Genomic DNA, 20,453 nt, shown 5'->3' with positions numbered 1-20,453 from the left:
CAGCCTTTATTCATGGAAAATGCATGCGAAGATTGAAACTTTTACCATTTATTCTTAGAAAACACCAATTCTTGTTTACACGCCGTTTTAAAATATTGAATACAACTGAATGTTGAATTAACTGTTATTATGTATTGATACAACAACAACAGCCAGTAAATTCCCACTGCTGGGGTAAAGGCCACCTCTCCCTTTGAGGAGAAGGTTTGGAAAATGTTACCACCACATTGTTCCAATGCGGGTGGAATACACATGTGGCAGAATTTCTATGAAATTTGTCACATGCAGGTTTCCTCACGATGTTTTCCTTCACCGCTGAGCACAAGATGAATTATAAAGACAAATTAAGCACACGAAACAGCGGTGCTTGCCTGGATTTGAACCCGCAATCATCGGTTAAGATGCACATGTTCTAACCACTGGGCCATCTCGACTCAACGACATGTATTGATAAGTGTAACAAAAAACTTTAAGCTATATTAATAATATAAATGCAAAAGTAACTCTATCCGTCAGTCTGTTTTACCAACTAAAAAATTGAACCAAAATTTGATGAAATTTAGTTTAAACCCGCGGAAGAAAAAAGTTTTTCAGAAACTTAAAAAGTGAGCAAAGCGGGCCCCAACCATAATTGTGTAATAAGGATTTGTTTCTTTAGAACGTATTTCATGACAAATTAATTGGATAAATTATAACTATTTCTGTACTCCATTTCAAAAGCAACGTTAAACTTTTAGGCTCAGGAAAATATACCACGTGCCAAAAGCATGGAACATATTCTTATATTATAGGGTTGGCAACTAAGTGATTGCCGATTTCAAATAAGTTTAAAGTTTGAAATTTTTGTTTAAAAATGTAACTTTATTAAATTACAAATTATCCGTTCTCGTCGATGAACTTTCGCCATCGTTCTGGCAGTCCAAAATCCACGTTCGTAGAATTTTTGGTCTTTGCTATCAAAAAAATGAAAAGTGATCTGACATCATCAGCGTTATTAAAGATTTACCATTCAAGGAATTCTGCATGGAAGGAAACAAATGGTAATCTGATGGCGCAAAATCAGGGCTATATGATGGATGTGATAAAACATCCCAACCCAGTTCCGATAATTTTTGTCGAGTAAACAAAGACCTTGCGTTATCAGGGTGGGATACAGCACCCTTACGATTTGACAATGCCAGCCGCTTTTCTTGAATTGCATCGTTCAGTTTGGCGTATAAACTATCCACTTTTCGCCGCCAGTTATTATAGTACATTTATCGCTCATCAAATCTGAATTAAGCAACATTTTAACATTTATTAATATTTTTTAATACAAATATTATTATTTTATTCAAATTTTTCCCATTTAAATATAATCAGATATGACCTATTTACTATTATGCGTTAATCATAAACGAAGATTGTGTTTCTAACTCAACTAAGGGCCACAGAATTAGCATGTGTTATAATTGATATCGCTCTCAGTGTTAAAGCAAAACATTTGTTATTTACTTTCAGTTTTATATATAAATCTTAAGTATATTTAATTATTAAAAGAAGTTAATTTCTTCGACCAGGACAAACCAGTGCTCCACAACGTGGTATCCGGTGTTATAGTGAGTACGAAGTCACTCGTGCTGCAGAAGGTGACGAGAGAACACAGCGGGGATTACACCTGTCGCGCAAACAATGCCCTCGGGGAAACTGCTAGTCAGGCTACCCATCTCAGCATACAATGTACGTATACATAACGATATATCAACACATTTAAATAAGACTTACTATTATTATTAATCGATAAAAAGTATATAAGTAAAGTAAAGTAAAGTAACAGCCTGTAAATTTCCCACTGCTGGGATAAGGCCTCCTCTTCCATTAAGGAGAGGGTTTGGAACATATTCCACCACGCTGTTCCAATGCGGGTTAATGGAATGTACATGTGGCAGAATTTCTATGAAATTAGACACATGCAGGTTTCCTCACGATTTTTTCCTTCACCGCCGAGTACTATACTATATACATATATGTGCTTAATTGAACTTGAACTCGCAATCGTCGGTTAAGATGCACGCGTTCTAACCACGGGTCCATCTCAGTTCTCAAAAAAATAAATAAAAGTATATTATGTAGAAACAAGGAATTATTAGGAAGTTCTTGAATGCGGCTTAAAGAAGAAAGACGTAAAAAAAGTGTTACGCTAGGCGACTTTTCCTTCTCTGTGTCTTATTTAAAAAATTTTTTAATTAACACGGATTTTTGTTTACTTTATTGTATCATTGATTCAATATATGTATAATATATATCAACAATAAATTCATTCCAATGTGGTCACGTCATCTCCAGTTTTTATTCATTGACTTTTCAAACTGTTCAAAAGTGGTGGTTGATATCAGTCGAATATTCATTTACCGTTTCTACCGTTCGTCAAGGGTAAAAAGGTCAAGTATCCACGTGTAGCGTGTAATGTGTAGACTAGCCTCTATGGAACACGAAAAACCATCTAGTCTGATTATGTACACTATATTTTCGGTATTTCATAGTTCAGTTCAATGATTATGAAAGAAAGGTGAAAAAAATGTCATCATTTTATTAAAATTTCGGACATTTTGCCTTTAAAAGTTAAAAGGGCACAACTACATTTTTTTAATAATAGGTTATTGAACTATGCTGCTTTGTAAGACTGTTTATTTTACAATGACCATTCAATTCATAAGACAAAGAATATTTAAATGTTCAAGGCGGATGTATTCCAATGAGTGATTATGCTAACGAAATATACTCTAAAGTATATATACAATCATGTCAGTTTTCAATAGTATGCGCTTTTCATATTGATAATTACTTGAGTAGTCACTGTCTTAGAAATATTATATTTTTAACAATAATCATATTATATGAGATAACATGAGTATAAGAATAACGTAAAATTTCGAGAATTTTTCGAATAGAAATTAAAAAATAAAGCGTTATTTTTAATTATGAATCTATTTTAATTCAAGCTATGGACCATTTCAACTAACAACGCTGTAATAATCATTTCAATTTAAACCGAGTGCAATCTACATCGAACCATCTTTCAATCCTTTTTTACTTATTTCTACTCAATAGATAATTCTTCTATGTAGATCGCGAATGCATATTTAATGGACCTTAAGAAGTCACTGCACTCCAACAGCGATAGTACAGAATGATTGCCTTCAACACAATACTCCGTATTTAGCAACATGAAATGGTGTTTGTCCCGAACACGTGCGTTTTCATTTCAAAAAGCTTAGAACGTTCATCTTTAAAAGAGAAAAGCCAAGATTGATTAGTGGATAGAAAATGTGGATCTCGACTGAGGAAAACGGTTTTTTCATGATCTTTTCTTTCAGCGAGCGTCAGAATAATGTAACGTCATAGTTTTAGCACCGTAAATGGTTTTTTCAAAACAAGAATGATTTGTGAAAGTATATAACTATTTATATAATTGCATCTCTATTTTTCGTACTTTGTGATAGGGCTTTGTGCAAGCTCGTCTGATTAGGTACCCACTCCACAAATATTCTACCCCGAAACTGAAGCCACTTTTGTTCTAACCGGATTTTAAGGGTGAATCAGTGTAAATACAGGCACAATAGTCATAACATATTCAGACCAACATCAGGTTCCCAAGATTATGGCGCATTGAAGATATAAGGAACTGTTACGCCAACGTTGTAAAAAATGTTGGCGTTGATGACCAACGATTTTCCATTTGCTGGTCTTTTATCTATATCATACAAAATAGTAAACGATCAAGAAAGAATGTCTTAGCAATGTGGTTGCCAGTGATATATCTTCATTGTGTGTGTATAATGTTTAGGTTTACTGGTGAACAATTAAGACAATAATATTTGTATTCTACTTCAATTCCCGAAGCAGAGTCCGTAGCGTAATCCAGAAAATAGCTTAAAACATTTTTTACTCTCATGCATTAGCAAACCCCTTGGCAAATGAAACATAAAAGTCTAATGGCCAAATCGACTTTCTATTGGAACGAAGTAGCCTGATAAAAATAAAACAGCTCAATCAGTAAATTGTACAGAAGATTGCTTTTCGAAACTGAATTAGAAACAGGCTGTTTGTTCTATTACAAACAAAATACTAATAAATTTATTTCATTTCGACAGAAGGTTTTCAGAATATCAATATAACTTCTTAAGTTAACGAAGATTTGTTAGGCCAACACTGAAACGATGATACAAATATCTATTGAAAGATGTGTTCTATGTTCTGTGTTTTATTTAGAGATAGAATATCGTGCCAAGTGATATACAGCCTTCTTTTTTTTTGTTTTGTAGTATGGTATATAGAAATGCGGACGGACCAATAGGTCACCTGATAGAATGTGATCGTCATCCTAACATCGTCAAGGACCACTAATTTTGGGAACTATGTATGTCCCTTGTACATACATTGGGTTACTCAACAACCCAAATACCAAGTATTCCACTACCAGCAAGTAAAAACTGGAGACATTTACTTACATACTTTGTAACCTGTACCCCGAAATGGTATACATAGCTCCTACCCAAATATTGCAGATTCAATCCCGGACCGAGGAAAAACCGGTAAAGGGAATCAATTCCAGCTAACCTTGTACAAACTCATATCAGTAGGAATAAGTTTCATAACCTTATGGAGGTTTTAATAGAGAGGACGACCTTGTTATTTACAGGTTATTACTGTCACATATGATCGCCAAATTATACCTGATATTTTATTTTCATCTATATCATTATTAAGCAATTAACTCACAAACTTCGTGCTCATATAATGAGTCATCAAAATCACATCGATCAACAGTGACTAATGAACGATAAATATTCACTGCGGGATTCATTTACTAACTTACTAATCAATGCACCAACATGAGGCAAGTTCTATTAGTATCTAGGCGAGGATTTCACGTAGCGAATCATTGTTAGAATATCAATCATGAGTCGGAATGCATATCGAATGACAGGGAACTTGTGCTAATAGAAAAACTGTGAATACGTGTAACAAATAGTGTTTCGTATTACAATTTATCAAGCAAACAAGGCTTAGTATGTACATAATGATATTGTAAAATATGTATTTAAAAAACAACTATCATAATCATCAATAATGTCACATATAATAAAAACTGTCAGATGTCGTTTTGCCTTTGTAAATACAACAGTACAGCCTTTAATTGTCGCGCTCTTGGGCGAAGGCCTTCTTGCCCTTTGAGGAAAAGATTTGAAGCTAATTCCGTAAAGCTGTTCTAATTCCGGTTGGTCAATACACATGTAGACAAATTTTATTAAAATTAGACACATGATGGTATGCTTCCTTCAGGATGTTTTACTTCATTTTCCAAGTAAAAAAATAATTATAAATACAAATTAAGAAAATTGAAATGCAGTGGAGATGACCTAGATTTGAATCTACAAGCACGGGTAAGATGCACGCGTTCTACCATTGGACTTTATCGGGTATTTGTTTTTTGTACAAATACTATTTTATTGTGGTAGTATGGATCGCTTTAACGGTATTGAAGTCAATGTAGCGCCCCACTAACTGGCAGAAATTTAGAACAAAATTGGCTTGAATAACTGATGCTTCTTATAAAAATTATAATACAGACATACATACACTTGTTCGAAATAGATATACCGACGGCAGTCATGTATATATGATTTAAAATCTGGGCGAAGTTTGCCGGAGATAAAATTGTCTGTCTGAGTACTAGAACGAGTATGTAATTGATATACCAAAACTTCATGAAGCCTTTGTAGATCTAAAATTGTCTGCTGGAAGCCTTGAATTTAGAATCACTTAAACTACACAGCATGTGTGTATGTGTGCACATAATTATAGAGTCCAAGTTTGTGTTGAAATTTATACATAATGTCACTTACACACTTTTGAATTATAATGGTGGAGCTACGTACAATGTATAAAAATTTGATTTGAGCAGACCTAGTGCATTATAACATTTGCATACAAAATTAACAATATTATCTATAATATTAAAGGATATAAGAGTCAAAATAGCATAGCACTGTAAGGCGATTTTCAACATTTTACGAGTGATATACGTTGTGAGTTCTTATAGAATATCACTGAAGTTGATAATAATGAGCGCTCTTCGTCATTTTGACGTTTAACGTTCCTTTACAAGATTTAATCCTTTTTACCAACATTAATTTATGATAGAATTCAGCAGGTTACGTTTTATTTAAAAAACGAAGTTTCTAGGAGAAAACATTGCTCAAATACCTAATGATATACATTTTTTATCAATAGGGATATTTTTTAAATTGTATTTTTTTATATAGTTTTGAATTCAACCCATTTCAATAATAACAGTCTGTAAAGTTCTTAAAATGAATTTCGATTCATATTCACGAAAGAAAAAGTATTAAAAAATCCCGCAGTTTCATTTTTATTATTTTATGTTATCGTTTACAAAAAGTAAATCCTCTTTAATTTTTACATCTTCATATATAAAATATTTAATTTTAACAAAAATATTTGCATTTAATATTAAAACGTTTGGTAAATAAACTCTTCAAATCTTATTTTACCCGTGTAAGGTACATATATAATAAATAAACAGGTAATAATAATGTACAAATAGGTATTTGTACAGGCTTACCACGTATCTACTTAGCAAGTCACTACTTGTTAAGCATTTAATAAACAAATTAAAGATTACGTCGTAGTAAAACTACGCAGTCTGATTTAATAAATATACTCATACATAATATGTGGTCATACCCTTGTTTAATTTGTCAACATACCTATTCCGTATATGTCGGTTTCATACTATTCCCAAATGACGATTATTCCAGCGCTATACCTGGTGCACCGCGTTCGCATATAGGCATTAATTTTCTGAACACGGCATATGTTTGATTTCACTAGCTTCATATTTTGTACATATATGACAGCGAGCGAGAGCAGCCGAAATGGGCCAGTGGTTAGAACGCGTGCATCTTAACCGATTATAGCGGATTCAAACCCAGGCAAGAACTAATGTGCTTAATTTGTGTTTATAATTAAATTGATCTCGTGCTCGGCGGTGGAAAAAACATCGCGGAACCCCGAATCGATGCGGAACCTGAATCCGTCTAATTTCATAGAAATTCTGTCACATGTGTATTCCATCAACCCGCATTGGACCAGTGTGGTAAAATATTTCCCAAATCTTCTCCTCATAGGGAGTGGAGGACTTAGCCTAGCAATGGAAAATTTACAGGCTGATGTTGTTGTTTGTTGTTGTTTTTGTATGACAATAATTTTGGTACCCGCCTAGTCAAATATTGTCATGTATCCTTTACACTTGGTTCGCAGAGTATACATCTTCTTGCATGATTGTATTGTAAATATATGAATATTATTGGAACGAAGTTCTTCTGTGCGCATTACAATGTACCGAACAGACAGAAATTGTCTCGTAAGGAAAAATACCTCCTTCAGACGACGTTTCCCATCTTTCACTCACTTATTCCTTGTTATGTTATATTATATAAATTAATTTTATTTCTTGTCATTCCATTATTCTCAATATTTGTTAATTTATTTCATTTTATGTGTTATTTAATTCATAATACAATATAATCAGAGAAACTTCGATCCAATCGAGTAACCCATGATTTTTCCATATTATTTTTATCTTTGATAATCAAAATACACTTTGTTCACTTTTGACATGTACAGTATGAAATTTATATCAAAATCTAATATCAAAATTATATGTAATTTAATGAATATATGTTGAAATAGTACAATACATTTAAATGTACATATAATTTATATAAATCTATGGTATACTACTTTCACGTTTTTATATAATTTTACAAATTTTGCAGCCAAATCAATTAACAGTAAAGGTTAACAAAAGATATAAAAAACATAAGCAAATGTATTTCTTATAAATGTAACAATAAATTGAATAGTAATTTAATAATTCTTAAGGACGAGAATAAACAAACTACTAGTTGAAAAGTTAGCGTTACCTTATAATGAATCTGAAAATTATTCGCCTAACTTGATTATTTATTCATTTGTCTTTTCAAATGTAATATCTTATATTGTAATAACATTCATTATTTATATACTAAGGTTACTTTTTGGTCTTGGTCAAAGAATATTTTTTAATAAAAACAATTATTATTATTATGCGTTCTGAACATGCTGACTAAGTAATAATTAGTACCCCAATTGAGTATACCATGAAAGCAATATCGTATGTCACATTTCAACTCTTTCAACGTTACTGTTTGTACTACATATTAAGTTGATTAGGAGGAGGATAAGTTAAACTATACTTTATCTTTTTCTTTCGAATGTGATAACCAATAGTTAGAAAGAGAAACACTCGTTAAAGAACTTTTATATTGTTAATTTTTTTTATTAAAATATTTTGTTTCCTTCTTAATAACAGTTTCGTGGAATTCAGTCATTCGAATCAGTTGATGTATTAGTATTATTTCACACCTTCAAAGACTTAAATACGAGCAAAAATTTTAATGAAAATCTAAAGCAAAAGTCGGGGAGCGCTGTTTTATAAGTAGATACGAAAATGAATCACAGCCACTGAGTACGCCCGAGGCGAACAGTCGGCGATAAAATTTATATATCGTCTGACTTCTGTTATGATTTAACGAACTGAATTCGAAGCCTCTTTCAGCTTACCGTGTTAATTACAGCATCGCCCTTATTTGCTCAGATTGCTAAAGCGATTTTCTAATTTTCCGTTATATTTACATTTTGACTTAAACACAGCGTTATGTTAAAACTTTGCGAGCCGGAGCCTGACTTAAAGCCAATTATTTTCACCTGCCAGTATCACAATATATCATATATAATACAGTGCTTTAAAGCAGGTTGTTACATAAGTTTTAGTTTGCCGACGTAGCGGCTTCATGTTAAAATGAACTCTTAAATCATCTACAGGTTCAGTGCGGAATGCGAAATTTGCTATCTAGTTAATTTTCTGGTTAGGGAAATTTTATAGCTCGATTCGTTATGGCTTAATTCGATCTTCCTTTATATGTGTGTGTGTTCTATAAAATGTTATGTGTGTGTGTTTTGATTAAACTATTGTCAACAGTTGCGCCTGTGTGCATGCATTCCACGCCTCAAGTTTTGGGCGCGCAATTAGACGAAGCGTTGCGAGTAAGTTGCTCCGTAACGGCAAATCCACCTGACGTCACATTCTTTTGGCAGTTCAACAATAGCGGCGAAAGTCTGGATGTTTCACCGACAAAATTTGGTACGAAACTTTTATATGTTAATATACATTACGAGTTAACTAGTAAATATTTATACTTTGAGTACATATCTGTAGTCATTCTTTTTGATAGTAATCAGAAAATTTTAAATATGTTACTGTCGGTAAAATTCTTCAATATTTGTACATCAATACTCGTTGCCTTGTAAATTAGGTGCATCAAAAATAAAAGTAAAAAAATTGTAATCGAAAACAAAAATAACACCGTTAATTTAAACAAAGAATTGCATAATGTAGGTACACATATTTTTGTAAGGATTCGTTCACTATGCAATAACAACAAACTCGCTATACGAATACACGTACACAACAAATACAAAACAACAAAATCAAGACAGCTCACAGCAAACGAGATAAATAAAATAGTTTCAAAGATACGTCGTTGGGAAGCGGATCACGTGACGCGTGCTTCCAACTTAAATTTGGTAAAAGGATTTTCAAATTAATAAGTTTTACCAACGTTACGTCCAAAGTCCAAACTTATGTTGTTGCTTGGACGGTTTTTTGAATTGGTGCCAAGTCAAGTTTTGTGATAGTGATAAATTATTTCCAACGAAATGCATACATGTTCCACTTTACTACAATGCCTGTTGGCCATGGCAAGAAAACACCTGGATAAAGAGGCTTATTTCACATCACGTGATAATATTCACGTGTATTTAATTATTATTTATGATAATGTTATCGTACAAATTAAATACACGGTCGCATTTTCGCAATGTTGAAATAAATTAATGTAATTTCGGTCATAATATGAATTGCAAAAATTTTCATATCGTATTTCATTACACGGACGTGAACTCCATTTTTATTCCATTACTCTTGTAAATCTCACTTCACCGAAATAAGGAATATTAAAAATATCAAACTGGTACAAATTTATTCGTTTCCAACACATGCAACAATTATGTTCTCTCATAAGCATTCAGGGTCCAGAATCAAAAAAATGTCATAGAATGTTAAGTCAACATTTTTTTTTTTAAATTAAATTACACGTACAAGTTAAGGATACAAAATGTATAATACCGTTTAGATTATAGAGAAACAAAAACGAAAAATATAACTAAAATGAAAAATGAATAACATCAGAGATAGAACAGACTTCTATCATATTTTATAGTATTGTTATTTTATCCTTAGGTCGTGTAAAAATGTCTATACAAACAATAAAGAGCTGTGTACGTACCTACTTGCGTTTAACATAATATCCTGTTTTTTTTTTGTAGGTACAGCTAACGGCAGTACGAGCGAACTTAGCTACAAGCCGCAAAGCGAACGAGACTATGGAGCATTAAGTTGTCGTGGTACCAATAGTGTCGGCAGGCAACTAGAGCCTTGTGTCTTCCAAATTGTCCCGGCCTGTAAGTTGATACATATATTATATCTTGAATAATAAACGAACTATTTGAATGATGACCCCAATATCTGTTTAAGATAACAAGTTTGTTTTTTATAATTTCCTTAGTGGTAGGGCTTTGTGCAAGCCTTTCTTTGGTTACAAGGTACAAGGAAAATAACATCTTTACTCCACTGCCACCAAGCATTGTTGATGTAAGGAGTCGGTAATATTTTTTAGCGTACAATATATTAGAGTGATTGTGACGAGTTGATCACTATACCCACATATACAATCAAAATAAAAAAGCAAGCTCACAACTCTTTTAGACAACTAACACAGATTTGATCGACATATCAAAATTATAGTATATAATGACAATAAATTATTATAAACTATTTTAGTCTTGACAGAATTTCAGCTCCAATGGCAGATACATTATGCTCCACAAATACTTGCCCACAAACAGATGCACTATTTTTTTCTTTGCTATAACCCTATTGTACCTACCTGCTTTTCGAGACAATTTCTAAGTCTACAAGTGAGGATCATATAAAAACTCAAAAACTGTTACACTAATGCACAACGAATTTTGCTTCATAGAATTCGGAATTTGCCTTCCAAACAAACCACTAGATATACATAGTTGTTATTCAAAACATACAACATCAAAAGAGCGTATAACCGTCGATTTTCAAAATTTTACGATCGCATCGAGTAACAAATTTGTTCTTTGCGGTACGAACTACGAACTAGAAATTTTACCTCGACCAAACCCTCGCCAAATGTAAACTTCAACTATTATAGGTTAAAGTGGAAGGTTCCAGGTGCCCGTTCGCTGAATAGCTGAATAAGCTATTATATTTTAGTATCGATTAGCTGGTTTCTTATCGCTACCATGAATTTTGGGTTGCTCCGTAAATAGCTAGGTTTTATCGTTTTTAAACTCGGTTTAGTCTTTGAAAAGTTTAACCGTACGTTTATGTAGTTAATTCTTCGAGTAAATTTATTTTCAATTTCGTTACACTTGTATTTATGCTTGTAGATGGAATTGGAGCCATTTTTATTCGTTTCTATTACCAGAAACATTGAAAAATTAAATAAGGGTATTTCCTTGAGTTGAATTTATGAAAAACATTTTCATTGAAAATTTTCGTTATTAAATGAAACGAACTAAATGACATTTTTATATTAACGGAAAATGAACATCTAATTTTGCAGCCAAACACATCAGACATTTTTAATTTCCAAAAGGTATGTGTCAAGATGATTTCAAGCTTAGTGGTGGAATGTAATATTGTAAGGAAACAGTGTTCTTTTAAAATGGCCAAGAGGTAATTTGTTTCGTATTTTTGAACACTTAGAATGCTTGGATACCATTGGCGAGATGACTGTAACCATATTTATGGCGGTTTGACTGAGACGATCTATATGACATTTTAAACGTCTCGACTTTTTGAGCGCGTATATTGTTGACAACAATAAGGAAACTTTATTTGTACCTTTGATATTATTGACTTTTTGGTTGCGTCTAATTATTTGAATACCCTGAGTGTGTCTAATTATTTGACGCTGACTGTACAGCCTGTAAATTTCCCACCGCTGGGCTAAGAGAAAACTCTCGTCCCTCTTTCTTTAGAGAGAAGGTTAGGAGCATATTTCACCACGCTGCTCCAATGGGATTAGTAGATTCAGATGTGGCACAATTTCGTTGGAATTAGACACATGCGGGATTCCTCGCGATGTTTTGCTTCACCGCCGAGATACAAATTAAACACATCAAAAATCAGTGGTGCCTGGGTTTTAACCTGCAATTATAGGTAATGTTGTACGTCTAACCACTAGACCATCTCGAATCTCCGTTTTATTTTACTTATATTGATATACATCGCGTATAAACATATTTTATAATTTGAATATGCTTGGGGTGTAAACAAAGCCTTACCACTATGTTAATGACGACCTCCATGGTCGAGTGGTGTGTACACCGGTTTTCATGGGTACGCCACTCTGAGGTCCTGGGTTCGATTCCCGGCCGAGTCAATGTGTATTACCATTAGTTTTCTATGTTGTCTTGGGTCTGGGTGTATGTAGTACCGTCGTTACTTCTGATTTCCATAACACAAGTGCTTCAGCTACTTACATTGGGATCAGAGTAATGTATGTGATGTTGTCTTATATTTAAATTAATAAACAAGTAGGGGCGGTTAATTTAATTAATTTAATTAATCCGTATCTATGTATATTTATATTACACTGTAAAGACAAAATCATTGAATAAACGTAATTGAAACAGCATCATATGTTGCACGAAGAATTATTACACGAAGTGCAACGTAACGCCCGTTCAGACCGCGGCATTTAATATGCCGTATAATATAACATGTGAAATTGTCACCCTACAGCCATAAGTCACGTCGAAATTAGTGAGTTAGCTGTACACTTAATTTTCATTTCAAAGCGTGTTACGCGTGAATTAATTCCTTCTCGTGTGGCTTAGAGATTATAATGATTAAATTATAAGGTGTCGAGGCGCTTCGAGGAGATCATGTGCCGAAGACCTTAGCGAGATTTATACCTCGTTTGGATGTGTTTTTGTGACTTTTTTCATATATATTTGTAATAAGAAGGTTTCAATTTAACTTGTTTTAAAAAATAGTTTTTTTATTGGTTCGTTTGGCGTCGTAAATTTTAAATTAAATTAATAAATAATAATATTTATGTACACCTAACCCTGGGACGTATTTAATGTTTGATAATTATCATAGATATAATTATGTAAGGAACGTGAGACGTATGTTTGTCGGGGCATACCTAATTATTAAATGTCAAATTAATGTATACTTTTTCGTGTCTTTGAATTTAACGAATTTATTTTTTATTTACAATAGGTTGTGTTATACATAAGGGTGATCTGGCAAATGGGCCACCTAATGACCTTGTTGCATTAAGATTACATTATGTTAATCATTACTTACATCACCAATTTATGCACCTGCTCACTCATTCTTTAAGCCAACAATACTAAGTATTGCTGATGGGTAGTAGTGTGATAAGTGGATGGTACCTACCCATACGGAACTGAACTAAAGCCTTTATGAAGTAGCTCAAAATAAACCTTCTACTAAATGATGTAAACGATACATTTAAATAGTTACATTATATCCCATATTATGTAGTTAGATACATGATAATTGTAGTAGTAATTACTTTTGTGTATGAGTGTGTTAAATAAGTGATACATTCTCAGCTCGGCCCGCGCCCCCTCGAAACTGCTCCCTCCAAGCGGGTAGCAACAATACCGAGGGTGTCAGCTGGTTGATCGTGCGTTGCGTGTCTGGCTACGACGGCGGTCTGCCACAGACGTTCGTCCTGGAAGCCCTAGATCCCATCACTAGCAAGATTAAGTTCAATAGCAGCGTCAATGAAACAGGTAACTATATTACTAGGAAATATTGAATATGTTTCTTGGAAATGTGTAAGAAATACAAAATACGAAATCATTTGTATATACTTACAAAGTAATTATAAATCGATACTCAATAAGTATATAATAAATGTAAGCACGAGTGTCACACTAATGCAATGGACTTATTAACAAAAAGCTGCGTCGCTTCGTATTACTGGTAATTTGTATTCGTTTTTTTTTTATTTTGTATTTGCTTTTGAGTATTTTTTTCTTTAATATAATATTCTAGGCGTGCTATCTGCCTTTTATTTTAAAATCTGAGTTATATTGTAATTACTTTTTAGGCTGATGGAGTTTTTGTTTCATATTCACATGTTGCTATAAATATATTTTTAACGTTAATGTCTAACAAGTTCATATCAATCATAGCCTATCAAAGGCGATAACTACAGACAAGAAAAAAAAAATCATCGCAATGAAAAGAATTGCCGAATTAAAATACTCCATATTCATTTATTAATAAATCTTTATCAAAATTGTACCTAAATATATGAAAATAGTATATCACTATGAATCGCGATAGCCCAGTGGTTGAATATGTGATAAACAAGTACCACTTTTCATGTTCTTCACTATCGCCAGTATTGTTAGGAAACCTGCATCCATCATATAAAATACACACCATGTACTACACCTGTTCATAACATCAAACAAACAGTATATTGGATGCATTCCTAAACTGGTCAGAAGCAGAAACAGCCGTTGCTCGTCATTGGAATATTTTATAGTCTTGCCTATATTAGTTTAGTTGTTAGTGCATATAATATAAACACTAACAACTAAAATATACTAAAATTCAGTGTTACATTTTCACATAAATCAGTAAAACAACAGAAAAAAGTTTATCCGTTAAAAGATATTTTTATATACATTTTGAAATTAAAAAAATAGTTGTTGAAAAACGCATATACAAATTAAAACCTCGGGTATTATAAATTTTATATTCAGTCAAATGGTTTTGTTAAGTTAACATGCACATCACGATTTGGAGCACGTGGTTCCGTACGCTATGAATGATTTATACATTCATTGATATTTAAAAACAATATTATAACAGTACAGTAACAGTAACAGCCTGTAAATTTCCCACTGCTGGGCTAAGGCCTCCTCTTCCACTAATGAGAAGGTTTTGGAATATATTCCACCACACTGTCCCAATGCGGGTTAGTGGAGTGCACATGTGAAAGAATTTCGATGAAATTAGACACATGCAGTTTTCCTCATGATGTTTTCCTTCACCACCGAGCTTGAGATGAATTATAAATACAATTGAGCACATATGTATATGTATATAGTGGCGCTTACCTGGGCTTGAACCCGCAATCAACGGGTAAGAAGTACGCGTTCTAACCACTACCATCTCAGCTCTTATACGAACATAAACTATGTATAACTATTTCTCTTGTATATTTTCCTTTGTGAAAAAGGAAATTGCAGACTTTTAAGAATATTCATTCTATAGACGTTGAAGTCAACTGAAGTACATTTGGATGCAACTCACGATTTTAAAACGAATAGACACCCTCGGACATCGCGTTGCTTTTTAATTAATGAAATCTACAACTCTAGGTTTAAATAATGCTCTATTGTTTTCTTATTCAGTATCTATACAATTCGTTCTCGATACTTTATTTATATATTGCAAAAATATAAAACATAATAACTAAAATCATTGCTGGTAGATTTTAGAAAATATACAGTTAAGTGTTTGAATAATAAATATAATAAAATTTATATAATTATAAATACAACAACAACATGCATTACAGCCTGTAAATTTCACACTGCTAGGGCTAAGGCCTCTTTTCCCTTTGCAAAGATTGGCGGATTCACATGGGGCACAACTTCGTTGAAATTAGACAAATACAGGCTTCTTCACGATGTTTTCCTTCACCATCGAGTGTAACCACTATAATATATAACAACAAATTAAGTACATTAAAATTCAACGGTGTTTGCCTGGGTTTGAAATCGCAATCATTGTGATGTAAGTGTTCTAACCACTAAACCATCTCGGGTCTCATAGTAATTATAAATGAACGTTGTCAATTATAATGGTTTGTTCTCAACAGATGGTTTGGCAACCTTCAAATTAGACCTCTCACAGTTATCAGCTGGAGACGTAGAGGGCGCGACGTTTAATCTACTTATTTATGCAAAAAATCTCAAGGGAGACTCGGAGAAAACTCTCCTAGAAAATATTGCTTTCAACGACGCCGCTAGGAGAACGGGTATGTATTCTACTTATTAAAATATGTAATACAGTTTACCCACAACCTACAAGGGTATTGCTAATGTAATTAAGTAAGTTAATTGTAGTATAGCATTGATGTTATTTGGTTTAATAAAATATCATTTTAATTTCTTATGTCGTTGTAAGACGGCAGAAGCTACGGTCACATTCCGTCTAAGACACAATAAATAGACACCAACAATTTATACTACGCTAACTCGAGAGAGATGCACACTCAGCTAATAATAGTGAGCGTAATTTAAATCAATCAATTTAAAAAATAACCTTTATTCAGCCTTGTATGAAATTTTGTAATTTAGTTAATTTAGTATATCGATATTATAAAACACTTATTATCGCATAGAGTACAATAAGAACTAAACTGGCTTTCACTGGATAATCGAAAAGCAGCAATATAAAGTGTAGCTATTTAGTAGTGTACGTATTTAGTGTATACGTACTCACTACGTAGATACTACCAACTCACTGCCCTGGAAGGGCTGATCAAAATCCTATAGGTTACAATAATATACGTATAAGTACAATATTTAATATGATAATAGGATAGTTCGTGCAATGAGTATATTATTAATGAGTATACTTCGACTTATGTAAAAAAAAAGTTTTCGGTTTACAATATCAGTTATTAATATGTAGCAATGTTTTATTACTCTTTAAAACTGAATATACGATCGACTCAAGTAATTATAAACCCACATGTATTTCGATACTTCCGTTAATAAATAACTTATTTTAAAATACGTTCTCGGCCGTTACAGAATAAATTGTATTTTTAAAAGTAATGCGATTTTACCGTGAATTGTTCCACGACTGACGTGGGTAAAGCATTATTCCTTAAATATATATTTGTCTAAGATTATGTACGTATGTTATGTAGATACATAGAATGACTATATTAATAAATATTTATTTAATCATAAGCATTTGTGATCATATTTTGAAGCTAAATAATCTATAAGCTCTATAGAAAAGTCTGTATCAAAAAGAAATCTGGTTCCAACCAGTTTTTTTTTAATATATAGTATTTAGGATTATCTTTTAGTAGGATCTTGACATATACGTATGTAAAGCTGAAAATAAACTTTATTAAGGAATAAATATAAAAACCTTTTTATAATATTATGAAGACTACTACTACTAACCTAAGCGAGTGTCTATATAAACAAATCATCGAAACATACTTTTTACTTTTGTAAGCTATACAATGTATCCAAACAGATGGCAAAAGTTCGATTGGCGGAGTAACGCTTGGAGTAGTAGTGGCCGCCATATTGGGAGCAGCTCTCGCCATTGGTGGAATAGCTTTTGCGGCACTTTGCGCCAGAAGAAGAAGGGCGCATCCACCACATAAACATCCACCTGGTGATATGTTGGAACTGAGCGACGGCTGCCGGAGATACGTGGTGGCGTATACTATCAAACCATCTCCAGAACAAAAGACGCCAGATCCACAACCGGATATACTGAACGCACCAGGTAATTTAATTACACCCTGAAAACTTTTCTTTGCTCAAAACATTGATGATTTGAATTTGATGATATGTTTTTGTCAATGTAAGTATTGTTAGCCTAAATAATACTGACCCATCAAAATGTCTAGTCAGTACTAAAATAAAAACATTTAAACAATAAAATTTTAAAGTTTTTTTTTTATAATATACTTTAGATATAAAATTAATAAATATCTTATACAAAAATGAGTTTCGAAAAAAAAATTACGAAATGCGTATGTGAAGTTGAAAAAAAAGCGCTTTGTAAAAACATCAAACGAAAAACAAGAAATTTTATAGTACAACTCAATTAACCTTTGATAATATTATGAGAGCTGATGTAGCAAAATAAAAGAGTTTTTGTTTTTCGCGGTCGAAATGAACTTTTTATCTAAAGAAAGAAAATTGCGAATAAAAGTTAAAAAAAACAAACCCAAGGGAAAAGAGATAGCGAGCTTCTATTTGTACCGAAGTTTTAAATTTTAAGCTTTTTTTCTATAATCGCATCTTTTCACAGTCGGTTGATAATCCCTCTGGATTAGATTTGATAATCCTTTTTTATTTACTAGATGGTGAAAGTCAGAAAGGACCGCCATCCACTGTCGAGGCAGATGAGTGGCCGAGTATAATGGACAATAGAGGTAAAACTAAAAAAAAGTTATTAATGACGAATTATGTTTTACAATATAACCAAAAATAATACGTTAAATTGCACACAAATTACACGGTTTACAATTTTTCGATAGATTACAATCGGTTTCGTCCGATTGTAATCTAACGAATTTTGTAATCTTATATACATATATATATGAACAAAATAATTTTAGGAGATTGGAGCAAAAATGGAGCCGTGTTCTCAGCGGAAGACCTTGCTCTCTTAGATTCCACTGGACGACCAACACAGGTAAAATTTTAATAAATTATTAATTGAAATTGTTCCAACAATTTTTGTTTAAATGGCTAATTTCTTATCATATTTGTCTACCAGCTCGCTTCCGGTGACATGACTAACATAAGACAAGAAGACGCTATCAACCAAAACTTGTCCCAGTCAATATTAACGAGTAACTTTAGACCAAACTTCATAGTGACTAATAGTCCAACTTTAGGAAGTCCGAACTTTGTCTGTCCTAATGGTAATGTGGGGTCTCCATTCGGCAGTCAGACCTTAGCTCTTAGTGGACCAACTTTAAGTTCTGGAAGCTTGGCCACATCGACATTGCACAGAACGAAAGGTAAAGGTAACGTGCGGAGAAGGGAACATGTTCTGGCTGAAAATTTACCTGGCCCGGAGAGTTGTGTGTAATGGATAAAAAAGTATTTATTTGATAAATGAAAATGTTTACCTTTCCAAAAAAAATCTCAATTAAAATCTTAACGATGAAATAATACGATTCTTGATTGCGAAAATTTAAAGCATCTGTTCCAAAATAATGTTTTAATAATATGACAATACGTGTTTGTGACATAAATTTTGAAAAGTTTCGGCGTTACGATTCTCAAGATGTTAAAATTTTAAGACTTTAATTTGCTCAAATACCAATATAGAACTTGGAACATGATAGTACCTATTTTCAAGACTGTATAAATATGTAAATAGTTTATGTTTAATTAGATGTTTTGTGAATTGTCTTGAGGAGACTACGTTTTATAAGATGGCTTGTAGATCATTTCATTTGTCGAAGATACATTGGTTGTGTTGTAAATACGGTTTATATTAAGGTAGAAACATATTGTTAACGCCCTACAAAGTTCACATAAAGAAAATAAAACTCAACGGTTAGAAAATGAATGTCCTAAGGGAATGTTTTGTATAGATTTGTCAGATAAGGTTAGTCGTTCGCTTGTAAGTTTTTGTTGCTAGAGTTTCTTAGTCGAGTGTTTCAAGAACTCTCGGTGGAACTATTGGAGTTATATAAGAAGTCAAACTAGAAACTTTTCTTTTATAATTACAGTGTTATTGAATCATATTTGATAATTATATTTTCAAAATTATGTTCGTATTTTAACTCGTACTTATTTACCACCTAAATTGCTAATTTGGCTGAGTAGTAAGAATACAATAATTGAAATTGTAGTGTCGCCAACTGTAAAACCTAAAACTGCCCATTGTTTTTGTCGTCATATTATTTTTTATGTATCTTTGATGAAACAATAACAATAATTTATTATTAATAGGTAATTGTTTTGTGTTTAAGTGAAATTCAATCAAAAAATTGTTTTTGAACAATAAAATACTGTTGTAAATATGTAGTTAGATCTATTTACTTATGAAGGCTCACATAAAATATTTATCAGCGTTTTAATGACATAAACATTAAAAATATAATATTATTTGATTTTTTTGCTGTCTCTACACGCACACCTCGTACCAAGTGTCACTCACACCTACTTATGCAGGCTGATAACTAAAAGGGCGTGCCTTCATCCGTGAATCGATCTAGATTTATTACTTTCTTTTGAAAATATGTGGTAGAGTAAAATTAACTTTGATTTGATCAATGTATATATGAGTAGATATTACTATCGGGAATTTCTAATTACTATTGTTAAAATAGCTTAGAATTAATAAATTTAATTTGTTAATTAAAATATTTATCGCATTTGAGATAATTGTGGAAGGTAGTGCGTTAATA

General features: G+C 32.6%; 1 protein-coding gene across 1 annotated transcript in view; it reads left to right on the top strand.

The window, feature by feature from the left end:
- The window catches only part of LOC124538499 (synaptogenesis protein syg-2-like), a 111,608-nt gene extending 92,440 nt beyond the window's left edge, over positions 1 to 19,168 (top strand). The window contains exons 10-18 of the mRNA XM_047115578.1: positions 1,560 to 1,719; positions 9,089 to 9,250; positions 10,495 to 10,629; positions 13,855 to 14,037; positions 16,146 to 16,304; positions 17,546 to 17,803; positions 18,387 to 18,458; positions 18,645 to 18,721; positions 18,806 to 19,168. Of these exons, the coding sequence (XP_046971534.1) occupies positions 1,560 to 1,719; positions 9,089 to 9,250; positions 10,495 to 10,629; positions 13,855 to 14,037; positions 16,146 to 16,304; positions 17,546 to 17,803; positions 18,387 to 18,458; positions 18,645 to 18,721; positions 18,806 to 19,123 (1,524 nt within the window). The 3' untranslated portion in view covers positions 19,124 to 19,168. The remainder of the gene's footprint in view (positions 1 to 1,559; positions 1,720 to 9,088; positions 9,251 to 10,494; positions 10,630 to 13,854; positions 14,038 to 16,145; positions 16,305 to 17,545; positions 17,804 to 18,386; positions 18,459 to 18,644; positions 18,722 to 18,805) is intronic.
- Positions 19,169 to 20,453: the final 1,285 nt, after the last annotated feature.

This window comes from Vanessa cardui, chromosome 20, assembly GCF_905220365.1.
Source record: "Vanessa cardui chromosome 20, ilVanCard2.1, whole genome shotgun sequence".
Lineage (NCBI taxonomy): Eukaryota > Metazoa > Arthropoda > Insecta > Lepidoptera > Nymphalidae > Vanessa > Vanessa cardui.
Note: the sequence above shows the minus strand (reverse complement) of the source record. Positions and strands in the feature narration are given on the sequence as shown.